Genomic DNA, 18,759 nt, shown 5'->3' on the forward strand with positions numbered 1-18,759 from the left:
TGCCTGACACCGTCTGAGCCTGCCTCCTGAGACATATATTTTGAATGTGTACGCTATCCATACATGTTATCCAGGGATACGGTACCCTTTCTAACCTTTGTGCAATCACGTGCAATCCATACTGGGCCTAACACCGTCTGAGCCTGCCTCCTGAGACATATATTTTGAATGTGTACGCTATCCATACATGTTATCCGGGGATACGGTACCCTTTCTAACCTTTGTGCAATCACGTGCAATCCATACTGGGCCTAACACCGTCTGAGCCTGCCTCCTGAGACATATATTTTGAATGTGTACGCTATCCATACATGTTATCCAGGGATACGGTACCCTTTCTAACCTTTGTGCAATCACGTGCAATCCATACTGTGCCTGACACCGTCTGAGCCTGCCTCCTGAGACATATATTTTGAATGTGTACGCTATCCATACATGTTATCCAGGGATACGGTACCCTTTCTAACCTTTGTGCAATCACGTGCAATCCATACTGGGCCTGACACCGTCTGAGCCTGCCTCCTGAGACATATATTTTGAATGTGTACGCTATCCATACATGTTATCCGGGGATACGGTACCCTTTCTAACCTTTGTGCAATCACGTGCAATCCATACTGTGCCTGACACCGTCTGAGCCTGCCTCCTGAGACATATATTTTGAATGTGTACGCTATCCATACATGTTATCCAGGGATACGGTACCCTTTCTAACCTTTGTGCAATCACGTGCAATCCATACTGTGCCTAACACCGTCTGAGCCTGCCTCCTGAGACATATATTTTGAATGTGTACGCTATCCATACATGTTATCCGGGGATACGGTACCCTTTCTAACCTTTGTGCAATCACGTGCAATCCATACTGGGCCTAACACCGTCTGAGCCTGCCTCCTGAGACATATATTTTGAATGTGTACGCTATCCATACATGTTATCCTGGGATACGGTACCCTTTCTAACCTTTGTGCAATCACGTGCAATCCATACTGTGCCTGACACCGTCTGAGCCTGCCTCCTGAGACATATATTTTGAATGTGTACGCTATCCATACATGTTATCCAGGGATACGGTACCCTTTCTAACCTTTGTGCAATCACATGCAATCCATACTGTGCCTGACACCGTCTGAGCCTGCCTCCTGAGACATATATTTTGAATGTGTACGCTATCCATACATGTTATCCAGGGATACGGTACCCTTTCTAACCTTTGTGCAATCACGTGCAATCCATACTGGGCCTGACACCGTCTGAGCCTGCCTCCTGAGACATATATTTTGAATGTGTACGCTATCCATACATGTTATCCAGGGATACGGTACCCTTTCTAACCTTTGTGCAATCACGTGCAATCCATACTGGGCGTGAGAACGGCTGGCGAGCTGTTAAGCAAGCTACAGCACCTGTCCAGACAAGTACAGGGATTCCCTAGCGAGGAGACTTATTTGATTGTTTTCAATGTTGGGACAGCAATTTTTGGGGAGCACTATACTCTGGAGAATGATAGATGGGGCCCACCATACACTGGAACATTCCAAAGGTGGACATCAGACACTGGAGCAGCATTTACAGGGCCCATTATACACTAGAGCATTAGAAATGGGGCCCATTATGTTTGGAGCATTATTTGGGCCCATAAAACAGTGGAGCTTCATCCATGGGGACCAACATATACTGTAGCATTATGTGGAGCTCATCATATACTGTTTCAAACATTATATGGGACCAATGATTCTGTATGGAGAAATAGTTGGCCTCGTCATGAGATGTAAAAAGAGGTATTTTTCATTGTACTATACCGCTATTTATCTGCCGTATCGGAGCATGATGAGTTGTGGTATGTGTTAAAGGGGCGCTCTTTCGCCCAGGGCACATGAAAACCTGCAGCCAGCCCTCCCCCCCCCACAACTTTAGCCAAATAACCCCCATTTTTCAGTGCGTAACTTGTATTATGAAGTTAATTAAGGTTGACAAGCTTAAGTAAGAAGAATTGATGCTTTTGGCATTCAAATGGGCACTGTAGGTGTGTTTCCTGTCCTCTCACTGCCGACTTTTATTCCCCATTGACTTACATTGGGTTTCGTGTTTCGGGACGACCCCGACTTTTCCCTATAATCGGACGATCTTGCTCGACCCGACTTTTGGAAAAGTCGGGTTTCACGAAACGAAACGCGACCCTAAAAAACCAAAAGTCGCTCAACTCTACTTTTTAGCCCTTTCCTCAGACTGTAGCTCCTGGGAACAGACCCTCTCTCCTGTCCCTTCACTATAAAGTGTGGGGTGCAGCACGCAAGCATCCCATAAGCAAAGCATCACAGAAGCTAAGCAACCAGCAAAACGGCAGTTATACATGGCAGTTAGTCAGGGCTGGAGTCAGGTAACCCACACTTTGCTCTCCCCTTTAACCATGTGCTTTATTTTTATCCTACTGTGTTCCCTTGCCATCCACATTCACCACCCTATCCCCCCTCCATCATGACTCGTACACATCAGCCCCTCTATACTTCCCTTTCCCATGTACAGCTCACATGTACTCACCTTCCTGAGAAACCCTAGCCCATCTTGCCCAAACGCATCGCAGAAAAAAACTACGTACAATTCCAACAACTATTTGCTCTTTATCTTCCTACTCCTACTGATTTCAGGGGACATCTCCCCCAACCCTGGTCCACCATCCCCCAACCTCAACCCCTACCCTACCTCATATCGAAACCGTAATAATCTTATTAACATTACTTGCACTCCCTCATCTCCATCTTTTAATTGTGCCCTCTGGAATCCACGGTCTGCTTGTAACAAGCTTCCTTTCCTACACAACTACTTTCTGAACAACTCTCTTAATCTGTTGGCCCTCACTGAAAGCTGGATTCAGGATTCTGACACTGTCTCTCCTGCTGCCATTTCCTACGGTGGCTTACAATTCTCTCACTCCCCGAAACCCACAAACAGACATGGTGGTGAAGTCGGCATACTCCTGTCCCCACAATGCACTTTCCAGGTCATCCCCCCCAGTTCCATCACTCTTATTCCCTTTTGAGGTCCACACCATCAGGCTCTTTCGTCCCCTCTCCCTCAGGGTAGCGGTCATATACCGGCCCCCAGGCTCACCCACCCACTTCCTTGACCACTTTTCAGCCTGGCTGCCGCACTTCATGTCCTCAGAACTTCCAACCCTCATCCTGGGAGACTTCAACATCTCCATTAACAGCCCTACTTCCACATCTGCATCCCAGCTTCTATCACTAACCACCTCTCTAGGCCTCTCGCAGCTTTCAACCTCTGAGACACACAAGGACGGTAACACCCTTGATCTGGTCTTTGTCCGGCTCTGCTCAATCTCCCACCTAAATAACTCACCGCTTCCACTCTCTGACCACAACATTCTCTCCTTCACACTCACAAATACTCACCCACCCCAGTTCACTCCTACCTCCCACACAGTCAGAAATCTACAAGCCCTTAACCCTCAGACACTTTCAGATTCCCTACACTCATCACTGTCCCCTATCTCCACTTTTTCCTGTCCTAATCTGGCTGTTCATCACTACAATGACACACTTAGAAGCACCCTTGACCAAGTAACTCCCCTCACCCTCAGAACCTCCAAACACAGAGTAAAACAGCCCTGGCTCACATCACAAACTCAACTTCTCCAGCGATGCTCTAGTAGTGCTGAACGCCTATGGAGAAAAACCCTCACAACAGAAGACTTCATCCACTTCAAATTTATGTTAAGAACCTATAACGCTGCCCTTCACCTCGCCAAACAGACCTACTTCACCACCCTGATCTCCTCACTAGCCAACAACCCCAAGAAACTTTTTGACACTTTTCACTCCCTCCTCAGGCCAAAAGCACAAGCCCCTATCACAGACATTTGTGCTGATGACCTGGCCTCCAACTTTACAGAAAAAATAGATAATATCCGTCAGGAAATCTGCTCCCAACCACCAAGTGCTGTGACTCCCATCCCTTCCTGCATCTTCCCTGGCTCACTTTCCACATTTGATCCCATCACAGAAGAAGAAGTCTCCAGACTCCTCTCTTCTTCTCATCCGACTACATGCACTACCGACCCCATGCCCTCACATCTCCTCCAGTCTCTCTCTCCAGTCGTCACAACCCACCTAACTACAATCTTTAATCTCTCCCTCTCCTCGGGCATTTTCCCATCCTCCTTCAAACACGCCATTGTTACTCCATTACTAAAGAAACCTGCTCTCGACCCATCCTGCACAAACAACTACAGACCAGTCTCCAATCTCCCCTTCATCTCTAAACTTTTGGAGCGCCTAGTTTACTCCCGCCTTACCCGTTACCTCTCCACTCACTCCCTTCTAGACCCTTCACAGTCTGGCTTCCGCCCCCTACATTCGACTGAAACTGCACTTATCAAAGTGACCAATGACCTTCTGACAGCAAAACGTAACGGTGACCACTCTCTGCTCATTCTTCTCAATCTATCTGCAGCTTTCGACACTGTTGACCACCATCTCCTACTCTCTAGGCTCCAGTCACTAGGCATTAAGGACACTGCACTCTCCTGGTTCTCTTCTTATCTCTCTGACCGCTCCTTCAGTGTTTTGTTCTCTGGCTCCACGTCATCTCCTCTTCCTCTTGCTGTCGGGGTACCTCAGGGCTCAGTCCTTGGCCCCCTTCTTTTCTCTCTCTACACGGCCCCAATTGGACAGATCATCAGCAGATTTGGCTTTCAGTACCATCTTTATGCTGATGACACACAACTATGTACGTCTTCCCCAACCTTACCCCCTCTGTACTACAGAACGCCAGTGACTGTCTGTCCGCAGTCTCCAACGTCATGTCCACTCTCTATCTGAAACTCAACCTCTCTAAAACTGAACTTCTGCTCCCGCCGTCTACTAACCTCCCTTAAATCTGACATTTCCCTCTCTGTGGGTGGTACCACAATAACAACCCTGCAGCAGGCGTGCTGTCTGGGTGTTATGTTTGACACCAATCTCTACTTCACATCCCATGTACAATCTCTTGCCCGCTCTTGCTGCTTACACCTAAAGAACATCTCTAGAATTCGCCCTTTTCTCACCATGGAAACAACAAAAACCCTCACTGTAGCATTGATCCACTCCCGCCTGGATTACTGCAATGCTCTATTAATTGGCCTCCCCGTCACTCGACTATCCCCCCTCCAGTCCATACTTAATGCAGCAGCCAGTGTCATCCATCTGGCTAATCGGTACTCGGATGTGTCCGCTCTTCGTCAGTCATTACACTGGCTGCCCATTCATTATAGGATCCGATTCAAAGTACTTGTTCTCACCCACAAAGCTCTCCATGGTGCGGCAACCCCCCTACATCTCCTCCCTCATTTCTTTCTATCGGCCTAGCCGATCGCTGCGCTCTGCAGACGACTTTCGACTAACCTCTGCACTAATCCGTACCTCCCACTCCCGACTCCAAGACTTCTCCCGTGCTGCTCCTATACTCTGGAATGCTCTACCCCAAGAAATTAGGACTAACCACAGTTTGCATAGTTTTAGGCGCTCCTTTAAAACACATTTGTTCAGAGCGGCTTATCACGTTCGCTAATCAAAGTCATTCTATGTGTAAGTGTGCGTGTGTAGCCCATTCACTATCTCCATCCATCCTTCACTCCCTCAAGATGGCTGGACCTTCATTGTAAATATACAATTGTAAATTCACACCTGTACTTTGTATCTCCCCCACCTCATTGTAGATTGTAAGCTCTCACGAGCAGGGTCATCTTATTTCGTCTTATTTTGCTTTAATTATTGTATTGTTAACGTTGTTACTTATGACTTGTGTTTTGAAACTGTTAAACTGTAAAGCGCTGAGGAATATGTTGGCGCTATATAAATAAAGATTATTATTATTATTATTATTGAAGATTACAGTGCGGGGAAGCCGGGAAACATTCATATAGACGGCCGGTGGGGATGGAGTCAGTGACCGACTCTGGCCAAATCTGTTTCTAGAGCCGTAGTAGAAGATGAAGATGTCGTCCTCATCATGAAGGAGTTATTTCTCATGTCGCATGTAATGAATATCTCCTGCAGTATTGCTAATGCCGATTCCAGTGTCGGTAATGAGACAAGAATTAGCGTTATGGAAGATGAGTCTATGAGGAACGTGTTCAGCTGCCAACTCCGAGGAGGAAACTGCTTGTTGTCAGTGGCCTAAATATATAGGTTTTATTAGTAGATGTCAGGGGAGAAAACTAAACCCTGTAAGATAATAAATCTCCTCATATGTTTCCCTTATTATCTCCAGTAATTGTATTATTACACAGGATTCTTATGATGTTACATCGGATCATCTTCTTCTCATTCAGGTCTCTACAATATCGGATCCTCTCAGTGAAGATCTTCTACAGAAGAGAATTTTCCTGATTTACCCATCAAGGATGGATATGGACAGAGACAAGATGGCGGAGAGGATATTACACCTCACCCTAGAGATCCTCTTCCGTCTCACTGGAGAGGTGAGAGATTCTGATGTCGTCACATTACATCATTCTTATCTATGGGAATAACAGGTGGACAGAACTGGAGAGGTGAGGACTCTGGAAATGTCTGTAGTGAGATTTATTAATGTGTCTCTCCATAACCAGGATTACACAGTGGTGAAGAAGACCTCTAGTGATCGCTGTCAGGACCCTGTGTCTGAGGGATGGGGAAGACCCCTGAGCCCAATCACGGGGCCTCCACCTCACCCCCTGATCCATGAGGACATCAATGACCAGAAGATCCTAGAACTCATCTACAAGATGATTGAGCTGCTGACTGGAGAGGTGACACTGCTGGGAATGCTGGGACATTATACAGTAACACTATGAAGGGATTGGGGGGATGACGGTATCATTGTATGTGTCAGGTTCCTATAAGGTGTCAGGATGTCGCTGTCTATTTCTCCATGGAGGAGTGGGAGTATTTAGAAGGACACAGAGATCTGTACAAGGACGTCATAATGGAGGTTCCCCAGCCCCTCACATCACCAGGTAATAGGACTAAATACACACGGCCAATAATTATCTGTATGTAGAGAATGAATTCAGTCCCTTTGTGTGTTTCCTCCAGATCTATCCATTAAGAGGACAACACCAGAGAGATGTCCCCGTCCTCTTCTTCCACAGGACTGTAGCCAAGAAGATCCCAGTGTTTCTCAGGATCATCAGGTAGATGGAGAGAAGGTGTCAGGAGATCTCCCCTATGATGTGTAGACGGCTGTGAAGGTCTTGTGCTCAGTCTTGTTTTATCCCCCAGTATTATATGTTTTATACTTGTGTAATGAGAACGGTGGAGATGGCAGGATTAGAGCTGATCATAGATGGGACTTCTCCATCTGTCTGTGACTTTTACAATATTTGTTTCAGGGTGAAGATCTGACCCATATTAATACTACAGAGACATATGTGAGAGATGATGAGTGGTGCAAAGAGGAGATTCCCACATATGACTACCCAGGTGAGTAGTAACCACTGAATGCAGAGAAGTCACAGATTCCTCTCAGTCACCGGCTGTGGCTGCTTTATCGGTGGTGTAGTCCGGCCATATTACCATGATCACCATTTTGCCTCTAGATCACAACATTCTCCTCCACCCAAAACTGTTCAAATGACTTTGGGCAGTGAAAGCCCTTTTCTATAGAACTTACAACCAATTACATTGTTTTTGATCCTAAGGAATTCAGATTACTGCACAATCTCTCCTGAAATGGGGAGCAATATTATTTTCTTTGTGCAGTGGATGATTTTGCAAACTCCCCTCTCCCGCACTCTGACCACAATCTTCTTTCATTCTCTATCAAGGACTGCCAGGCTGCTCAGGTCACCCCCACTGTCCATACTTATAGAAACATACAGGCCATTAACTCCCAGAAACTTATGAAGAACTTTCAGTCTTCATTGGCCCCTATCTCCTCCCTCTCATGTCCTGATTCTGCATTGAAGCATTACAATGAAACACTTCAAACTGCCCTGGATGAATTTGCATCTCCTATAAATAGAACACCACAACGCAGACGGCGACAACCCTGGCACACGGTGCAAACACGTTTCCTGCAGCGGCTCCAGGAGCGCCGAACGTCTGTGGAGAAAATCCAATCTACACGAAGATTTCATCCATTATAAGTTTATGCTTAGAACATACAACACTGCCCTTCACCTCTCCAAACAAACCTATTTCAACACCCTCATCACCTCACTGTCCAATAACCCGAAACGTCTCTATGACACTTATCATTCTCTACTCAACCCAAGAGTTCAGGCCCCAACCACAGAGCTCTGAGCTGACGATCTGGCCAATTACGTAAAAGAAAAAATTGACCAGATTCGACAGGAAATTATCTCCAAATCACCTCATACCATGCACTGTCCTCCCTCCCCCACTGCATCTAGCTCACTCTCTGATTTTGAACCAGTAATAGAAGAAGAAGTAAGCAGGCTCCTTGAATCTTCTCGCCCAACCTTTTGCATCAGTGACCCATTTCCGTCACATCTCCTCCAGTCCCTTTCCCCTGCTGTCACCCCTCACCTAACTAAAATATTTAACCTCTCTCTCTCTCTTCTGGTATCTTTCCCTCCTCATTTAAGCATGCCATCATACATCCACTACTTAAAAAACCATCCCTCGACCAAAACTGTGCCGCTAACTATAGACCTGTCTCTAATCTTCCCTTCATTTCTAAACTCCTGGAACGCCTGGTCCACTCCCGTCTTATCCACTATCTCTCTGATAACTCTCTTCTTGACCCTCTCCAATCCGGTTTACGCTCCTTACACTCTACTGAAACTGCCCTCACTAAAGTCTCTAATGATCTACTAACAGCTAAACCAAATGGTCATTACTCCATGCTAATTCTCTTGGATCTCTCTGCAGCATTCGACACTGTGGATCATCAGCTCCTCCTCCTCACTATGCTCCGTTCCATTGGCCTCAAGGACACCGTTCTCTCATGGTTCTCCTCCTATCTCTCTGACTGCTCCTTTACTGTATCTTTTGCCGGTTCCTCCTCCTCTCACCTTCCCCTTACTGTTGAGGTTCCTCAAGGATCGGTTCTAGGCCCCCTCCTCTTCTTGTACACTGCCCATATTGGTCAAACAATCAGTAGATTTGGTTTCCAGTACCGTCTCTATGCTGATAACACCCAATTATACGCTTCTCCTGACATCACACCAGCCTTTCTAGAAAACACCAGCGATTGTCTAAACGCTGTGTCTAACATCATGTCCTCACTATATCTGAAACTGAACCTGTCAAAGACTGAACTCCTTGTGTTTCCTCCCTCTACTAATGTACCTATACCCGACATTGCCATTTCTGTGTGTGGCTCCGCTATTACTCCCCAGCAACATGCCCGCTGTCTTGGGGTCATACTTGATTCTGAGCTTTCCTTTGCCCTCTACATTCGATCACTGGCTCGCTCTTGTCATCTGCACCTCAAAAATATTTCTAGAATTCGACCTTTTCTTACTTTTGCAAAAACTCTTACTGTTTCTCTTATTCATTCTCGTCTCGACTATTGTAACTCTCTTCTAATCGGTCTCCCTCTTACCAAACTCTACACTCTCCAATCTGTCTTGAATGCTGCAGCCAGGATCATATTCCTCCCCAATCATTACACCGATGCCTCTACCTTTTGCCAGTCATTACACTGGCTACCCATCCACTCCAGAATCAAGTACAAACTTATTACCCTCACCCACAAAGCCCTCCATGGCTCAGCACCACCCTACATCTCCTCCCTTGTTTCAGTTTACCACCCTACCCGCGCCCTCCATTCTGCAGATGACCTGAGGTTAGCATCCTCAATAATCAGAACCTCCCACTCCCGTCTCCAAGACTTTACACGTGCTGCGCCAATTCTTTGGAATGCACTTCCCGGGTCAATACGATTAGTCCCCAATCCCTACAATTTTAAGCGTGCCCTAAAAACGCATTTATTCAGACTGGCCTATCAACTCAACACATTAACCTAATCTATCCCTGTGTGGCACAGCCAAAAGTTTTACCATAACCAGGTTCCCCGCATCATGTTCCCACATGCTTTATGCATCCATTAGCCCTCAGTGTCTGTACTGTTACACACTTAACATTATGGCTGGTCCATACAATCAGGGCAACTGTTACCACCCACCTTTCGTGTCTACCTCTTTCCTCATAGATTGTAAGCTTGCGAGCAGGGCCCTCATTCCTCTTGGCATTTGTTATAATCTATGTGATTATTGTTATGCTGTAATGTCTATTGTCTGTACAAATCCCCTCTGAAATGTAAAGTGCTGCGGAATATGTCGGCACTATAGAAATAAAATTTATTATTATTATTATTATTATTATTATTATTATTATTATTATTATTATTATTTTCTCTGATCTTCTGGTCAGGATTCATAGTAGCTCCAATGGTCCACCATAAATGAATTCAACTCTGGTTTACTGTTGTTTAATCTGTATTTGTAGTTTTCAGTAATGAGATTCTCGTGCTCTGGGGCGGTGCTGTGGGTGGGGCTGTGGGCGGGGCTTTATGTGGTCTGATTACATATTCATCTGTATTGGCTTATGACAGGTCGCTGATCCCTCACTGACCTGCCCCCCCATTATTACATAATACATATAATAGCATTGATATTATTGGTGATAATGCCTATAATATTGTGACTATTGTGAGGCTTAGAAAAAAATTACATCCAGCAAAATGTCACCAGCGATGGCGGCGTCATTTGACTTTTTGAATGTAAAATATGCTGGAATAATTAGCGGTTGCCATGTCGTGTTTGGAGAGCCCCTGATGTACCTAAACAGTGGAAACCCCCAACAAGTGACCCCATTTTGGAAACTAGACCCTTTAGGGAACTTATCCAGATGTGTATTGAGCACCTTGAACCCCCAAGTGCTTCACAGAAGTTTATAGCGTAGAGCCATGGAAATAAAAAAAATAAAATTTTTCCTAAATCTTTTTACCTCGATATATATTTTAGTTTGTCCTGAGTACGCTGACACCCCCATATGTGGGGGTAAACCACTGTTTGGGTGCATGGCAGAGCTCGGAAGGGAAGGAGCGCCATATTGGAGAGCAGATTTTGCTGGAATTGTTTGTGGGTGACATGTCACATTGTCAGAGCCCCTGAGGTGCCAGAACAGCATAGGCCCCAAAAGTGACTGCATTTTACCAAATACTTCCCTGAATGAATTCTTCTAGTGGTGCAGTGAGCATACTGACACCACAGCTGTTCCATAGACAATTATACAATTGGGCAGTGAAGAAAAAACAATTATATTTTAACCACTAAAATATTGTTTTAACCCCAGATTTTACATTGGAAAATAGGTAGATAGGTAAATGGTCATCATAGGTAAATCTATGGGTGTACATAGATGAATTTGCAAGGGGTGTCATTTCCAATTCCCAGAGGGGTGTCATTTCCAAAATGGGGTCACTTCAGGGAGGATTCTGCTGTTGTGGCACTTTGGAGAGCCGCTAAGTGCCAAAACAACAGAATTCCCCCTGAAGTGACCCCATTTTGGAAATGACACCCCTCTGGGAATTCATCTATGGATATAGTGACCATTTTCACTACATGGATGATTTCCAGAAACACGTAGTGGAAGTTTTAGAGCAAAAATTGCAAAAATGTCATTGTAGTGCCCAATATATTGTGCCCAACTTGTGTCTCTGGAGACCTCCCCCCACCTACCCCCGGAAATTGTTAAGTCAGCTCTACTCAAAAGTGTCTGTCACCAAATAAACCAAATGCTTGATTGTCAAAACAGTTCAAAAACGTGGTTCTGTGTGGAGATTGTAAAGCAGTCATGGAGGCATAAGGCTGGCAATGATGGGCATTGTGGGTAATAATAGCGGGTATCATGCCTCATTCCTCTCTAGGAACATACACGACATCTTCTCTGGGGGTTCTTTCTTGTTTCAGTTACTGGGATGAGTGCAATAAAATGTCGCTCAGTGAGTCTTCTCACATCTTCACATTCTAAAGGATTGGTGGGGACAAAATTTTCAAAAACAAGATTTACATGACCTTTTCCTGATAATCAAGGAAAGTATCTGCATTTCCGGCTTTTTTGTATAACACAAAAGAATTATATGTGGCCACCTGAAACAAATACATGACTAACTTTTTATACCAGGTATATGATTTTCTTGATACCTGGTATGGCTGTAGAACCTGATCTGCAAGGTCCACCCCCCACATATTTGTTGTAGTCAATGACAGACACAGGTTTTGGAGTGGTGGATCCCTGTTGGTCTGCAGTGGCCCTTGTGGCATCTGTGTGGATCGAGCTCAGGATAAAAATATATTTTTCATCCTTATACTTAAGGACAAGCAGCTCTCCATTGCATAAAGCCCCTGACTGCCCCATTCGGAAATGTTCTTTGACCAATGATTGTGGAAACCCCTGATGGTTTTTGAGAATGGTCCCACAAGCCCCTATGTTATGTTCAACCAGACTTTTAAATAGGGGTATGCTGGTACAGTAGTTGTCAACATACAGATTTTAGCCTTTTTGTAAAAAAAGGCTCAAAACGATTTTTCCAGATGTCCCCAGATAAGTAGGGCATCCTGGTGGGATTAGTTGTCTATCTTTCCCCTCATAAATGTGAAAAGCTGATGTGTATCCGGTTGAACTCACGCACATTTTATAGAGCTTAATTCCGAACCTTGCCCTCTCAGAAGGAATAAATTGCTTGAGGTCCAGTCTTCCTTTGAATTTTACAAGGGACTCATCAATGGAAATGTTTTCTGTTGGGGTGTAGAGCTTTAAGAACTTTTCTGTCAAGTCTTCGATGATGGGTCTGATTTTGTATATTCTGTCATGTTCTGGGACATTTCTGGGCAGGCATTGACTATTGTCATTAAAATGCCAAAATCTCATGAGCATTTCATAACGGGTCCTAGGAATAACGGCAAAAACATAGGGGTGGCTTGAACAGGGCTTTTTTAACAAGACACATAGTGAATGTAAGTCCTAAAAAAAATTTCATTTCTAGTTGGTGTCCATAAATGTGACCTACCATAATAGGATTGTGGATTCTGGCTGATGAATTGGGACGCATATAAATTTGTAAGCTAATATGCTCTAGCAAGCTATCTGTCATAAACATATTAAAAAAATAATTGGTCCAAAATTTTCCACCTCCACATTTATACCAGGAATGGCATTAAAATTAGGGATGAATGGAGTAGCCGAAACCGAAGCCTCCCATCTGGGAAATGCTACATCAAGAGGCAAAGCTTCTTGGACATTGGTGTGCGCCAATTCACGAGCACTAGGGACAGCGCTAGTACTGGGCATTGTTCCCTGAGTTGGAGACATTTCTCCAGAAGCGCTATTTGTCCTTCTTGTTGTACTGGTCCTTGTGTGTGAGGATGGACCAGAATCACTGCTCATTTCTGAGCTATCACTGTCGCTGCTACTAAAGCCCTCGAAATCCACATCGCCATCTGACACTGCACTTTCTTCACAGTTAGAACATAAAAGTGCATAAGCCTCCTCTGCACTATAATACTGACGGGCCATTTTATTTTATTTATTTATTTTTTTTCGTAAATAGAAAACTACGACATGACGTGACCAAATTATTGGGCAGGCAATTGAGAAAAGCCTAATTCTTTACCCTATCCCTAACTTTAGAATAAACCCTAACAGTAACCCTAACTTTAGTCCCAACACTAACCCTAACTATAGCACTAACCCTAACCTGCCTTATCTGTTTTTTACTTTATTGCAAAATCAATGACTGACACAGCTCTTGGCAGCAGCACTTGTAAGGCTACTTTCACACTAGCATTTCCTGGAGCTGTGGAGGGATGCGCATGGCCGCCCCTCCTCCGGTCAGCTCCACCTATGGGCGCATGACGCTGCATGCGGCCTGCGTATCCTATCTTTAGCATTGGGTACGCAGGCCGTGCGCAGGTATGTATTTGCCGGCGCATGCGTCCCTTTGACGGTGCGCCGAGCGCACCAAAATGCAACACGGTTAAAGTTTTTTGCATAGCTTGCCATTTTTACAGACAATTTAAACAGGTTGTCCACTACTTTTTAGTAACCCCCCTATTGTAGCCCCCCGGGGCCCATAATGATTTTTGTAATTACCTTGCGTTGCCAATTCTGCCTGTGAGCGGCGCTATGCGGGCGGCTGAGTCCGAGTCATGTGACCGCCAGGCTACAGCCGCCGCTAACATCTGCTGATGTCACGTCAATTTCCTGACTATGGAAATTGATGTGACGTCAGCAGGCGTGACCCAGTATCAACACACTGCTGTCACTCATCAAGAGTCACAGTAGTGTGTGGGCGGTGCTGCACCAGACATCACAGCCCCGTCACTCTGCAGCATCTGTCTCCTCACCCATCAAGAGTGACGGGGCTGTGTAGGGGTTGGACAGGCTGTCTGCCAGCTGTGCGAGGGGTGGACAGGCCATGCAGGGGTCTGCGGGCTGCTGTGTGGGGGGGGGGCCGTGCAGGGGTCTGCAGGCTGTCTGCTGGCTGTACGGGAGGTGAAGGGGCTGTGCGGGGTCTGCGGACTGTCTGCCAGCTGTGCGGAGGGTGGGCGGGCTGTGTGGGGGTATGCAGGCTGTCTGCTGGTGCCGGCTCTGCGGGGGGTGGAAGGGTCGTGCGGGGGTCTGTGGGCTGCTGTGCGGGGGGTGGTGGGCGGGCTGTGCTGGGGTCTGCAGGCTGTATGCTGGCTGTGCAGGGGGTGGACGGGCCGTGCGGGGGTCTGCCAGCTTTGCGGGAGGGTGGGTGGGCTGTGTGGGTGTTGCCAGGGCTGTGCGGGGGAGTCTGCGTGCTGTGCTGGCGGTGCCGGGGCTATGCGGGGGTGTGTGCGCGTGCGTGTGTATGCAGGCAAGTATCATCCAGTGGGACTACAAGTCCCATCAGGTGATGCTTGCTACACTGTCAGTGAGTGACACATTAGCCAATGATGGGACAGAAGTAGTCCCATTATCCGGCTAATGTGTTGAAAGTGAAAAAAAAAAAAAAACAAATTCTGAACATACAACATATAGAATATACATATAACATACAACACATAACATAGAGTATATACTTACCAATCACCTAGTTCCCCGAAGCCATCGATCTGTAATAAAAATAAAATAATAAAGCAACCTATACTCACCTTTCCGCTGTAGTCCAGATAATAACGAGGGTCCCATGACGATCTCCCGTGTAGAGCAGCCGCATCAGCTGATGCGACCGCTCTCCAGGGGCCCCAGCAATGAAATGATAGACGGAGGTAATCCTCCCCTGTGTATCCCTCCGCCGCCGGGAAAGTGGTCCCGTAACCCTAACCCAAGCCCTAACCCTAATTCTCATGCAGCATTGCTGGAAAGTGAGAGCCTGAACTCATGTCACCTCAGTGATGCACTGCAGGAGCCATTGTCTCCTGTCAGTTCACCACTGGGAGGCGCTATAGAGCGGTCACATCACCTGATGTCACTGTTCTATAGGGGAGATCGTCGTGGGACACTCGTTATTAATTGGACTGTGCCGGACAGGGAGTATACGGTTTGTTTATTTTTTTACTTTTTATTAGAGGAGACCGAGGGCGTCACTTGGATCTGGGCGTGCAATAAAAATATGATATCCATGTTGTATTTTATTTCATTAAAATACTTTATTCTTATGTGTGTTTTTTTAACCCTTTATTACTATAAGATTAATAATGGATAGGCTGACGCCACTCCATTGTTAAACCGGGCTTAATGTCATTTTCCAATAGCAAGGTGACATTAACCCCTTATTATCCCATATCCCACCGCTACACGGGAGTGGGAAGAGAGGGGCTAAGTGCCAGAATTGGCGCATCTTATATATGCGCCATTTCTGGGGCGGCTGCAGGCTGGTATTTGTAGCTGGGGGGGTCCAATATCCATGGCCCCTTCCTAGGCTATGAATATCAGCCTGCAGCATAAAATTTAGGGGGACCCCCACGTCATTTTTTGGGGGGTCCCTTATTTTAATAGCCAGTAAAGGCTATGAAGACAGCTGCGGGCTGATATTCATAGCCTGGGAAAGGGCCATGGGTATTGTCCCATTCCCAGGCAAAAAATATTGGTCCCCGGCAGTCGGCTTTCCTCCTCTGGTGCAGAAAGTTGCGCGGGAGCCCACGCCATTTTTTTTTTACTTTTTAAAATGAAACATTGTTCATTAATAAACATGGATATGGAAATATCTATGGAAATAAAATATCTATGGAAAAATCTATATATAGATCCATATATCTATCCCATATCTATCTATCTATCCCATATCTATCTATGTGTGTAATGAAGTGTGGGATGGACAAGTGTAAATGAGGAGGCCGGACAGAAATGGCAACACAAATCTTTTTTTTTGTTAAATGACATCTTTATTTAGGTTACAAAAACACATACAATCCACATGTAAAAAAGCACATGAAAAACCGCATGACAAACGCATCAATAACGCACCTGCATTTTCTGCCAAGAGCTGTGGATTCTGTGTGGAATAATCCGCCCGGTGTGCATACAGCCTTATAGCTCTCAGCACTATAACGGTGTGTACATGGCGACTTATTATTAAGAACGTCTGTGTCTGTGCTCGCTCCTGAGTGTGCGCTCATGATGCTTGCAATGTGTTTTATGTGAACACGTGGCGGATTGTGCTGCCGATTTTTCCGTGCGGATTTTGCTAAATCCGCAGATAAAATGACCTGCGGATTTATAGCGGATTTTGTTCGGCTTTCCCCTGCGTTTTTACACCTGCAGATTCTTATAATGGAGCAGGTGTAAAACGCTGCGGAATCCGCACAAAGAATTGACATGCTACAGAAATGAACCCTCAGCGTTTATGCTGTTGATTTTTCTGCACCATGTGCACAGCGGTTTTTGTTTTACATTGACTATAATGGTACTGTACAATGCAGGAGAATCTGCTGTGGATCCGCATTAGAATCCGCAATTTGTGCACAGACCCTTACAATAAGATGCTTCAGATTGAAGAGAGAGGAGGGAGGGGTTTGGGTGTGTTTTGGAGTGGGTGTGCTAGGTGCTGGCTTACAGGCCAGTGCAATGCATCATGGAACTTGTAGTATTAGAGCACAGTAAGTCGGGAGAAAGAAAGTTGTCAATTAACCCCATGAGAGCTGGAGCCAGCACTGAGGATGTGCTGCTAGAGCATGATAAAAGGTAATATTGCTAAAATAAACATAGTGGATGTTTTTAGTGGCACATAATAGCAAGATTTATGAAAAAAAAAAGTTACAGTAGTGGACAACTTCTTTAAGTAGAAATGTTCAAAAATATAAAACTCAATGATATTTTATGAAAGAAAAATTGTTTTTTGTCTTGGTAGATGACTGTACCAGGATATCAGGGGGACAGCTGACATCTTCAATTTTTAAATCTGATGATCTTGAGATCCTACAAGATACAACTGAAGTGATTGCTATTACTCCAGATATATCATCATCCATTCACAGCAAAGATCTGTCATCTGATCCTATGAAACAGGTCCCATCTTCTGATTCATTACTGACTACTAGGGAAAATCAAAGTCACAAAAGAGGCATTAAAAAACAAACTGCTCCTAAAGCAAAAAATTCATTTTCATGTTCGGATTGTGGTAAATGTTTTCACAAGAAATCTAATTTTGTTACACACAATAGAACTCACACAGGGGAGAAGCCTTTTTCATGTTCAGAATGTGGGAAACGTTTTAACCAGAAATCAAATTTTGTTAACCACCAGAGAATTCACACAGGGGAGAAGCCTTTTTCCTGTTCAGAATGTGGGAAATGTTTTAACCGGAAATCAAGTTTGGTTGATCACCATAGAACTCACACTGGGGAGAAGCCTTTTTCCTGTTCAAATTGTGGGAAATGTTTTAACCAGAAATCACATTTTGTTAACCACCAGAGAATTCACACAGGGGAGAAGCCTTTTTCCTGTTTAGAATGTGGGAAATGTTTTAACCAGAAAGGGGATCTTGTAAAGCACCAAAGAACTCACACAGGGGAGAAGCCTTTTTCATGTTCAGAATGTGGGAAATGTTTTAACCAGAAAGGGGATCTTGCTAAGCACCAAAGAACTCACACAGGAGAAAAGCCTTTTTGATGTTCAGAATGTGGGAAATGTTTTACTCAGATTTTAAGTCTTGTTACACATGAGAGAATTCACACAGCAGAGAAGCCATATTCATGTTCAGAATGTGGGAAATGCTTTAAATGGAAAATAGATCTTGATCGCCATCAAAGAACGCACACAGGGGAGAAGCCTTTTTTGCTGTTCAGAATGTGGGAAATGTTTTAACCGGAAAGTGATTCTTGCTAGACATCAGAGACCTCACACAGAGGAGAAGCAATTTTCATTTTCTTAATGTGGGAAATATTTTACTTGGAAATCAACTGTTAATAAACATCAGAGACGTCACATAGGGGAAAAGCCTTTTTTATGTTCATAATGTTGGAATAGTTTTAACCAAAATAGAATTTTCTTAAATGGGTTGTCTCTTGTCATTCCTCATGTTTGCTGACAAAAGGATAAAACTAAACTTTATTAATTCCAAAAACTAAACTTTATTAATTCCAAATGTAAAACTATACCCATAATTCACCCCCTTAAGGTTAGTCAGTAGGTGACTAATAGAAAAAACATGTACCCCAAAGTTCAGTATATAAGGTGAGGTGACGTATACTGTGACGGAGTCAGCTTCAGCTGAGCTGATTTCTAGAGTGGACCCTCTGGGTCGTGGCACCCACCCACCTAGGGCGAGCTGACCTTG

The 18,759-nt window shown here is 44.9% G+C and overlaps 1 protein-coding gene across 1 annotated transcript in view; it reads left to right on the forward strand.

Moving 5' to 3' along the window:
- LOC141072496 (zinc finger protein 184-like) overlaps nt 1–18,481 on the forward strand; it is a 36,946-nt gene extending 18,465 nt beyond the window's left edge. Inside the window, exons 2-5 of the mRNA XM_073559770.1 lie at nt 6,877–7,000; nt 7,080–7,177; nt 7,376–7,466; nt 17,332–18,481. Coding sequence (XP_073415871.1) covers nt 6,877–7,000; nt 7,080–7,177; nt 7,376–7,466; nt 17,332–18,092 — 1,074 coding nt within the window. The 3' untranslated portion in view covers nt 18,093–18,481. The remainder of the gene's footprint in view (nt 1–6,876; nt 7,001–7,079; nt 7,178–7,375; nt 7,467–17,331) is intronic.
- The last annotated feature ends 278 nt before the right edge of the window (nt 18,482–18,759 follow it).

The sequence above is a fragment of the Dendrobates tinctorius genome, unplaced genomic scaffold, assembly GCF_039654945.1.
Source record: "Dendrobates tinctorius isolate UK_male_01 unplaced genomic scaffold, ASM3965494v1 ptg000274l, whole genome shotgun sequence".
Lineage (NCBI taxonomy): Eukaryota > Metazoa > Chordata > Amphibia > Anura > Dendrobatidae > Dendrobates > Dendrobates tinctorius.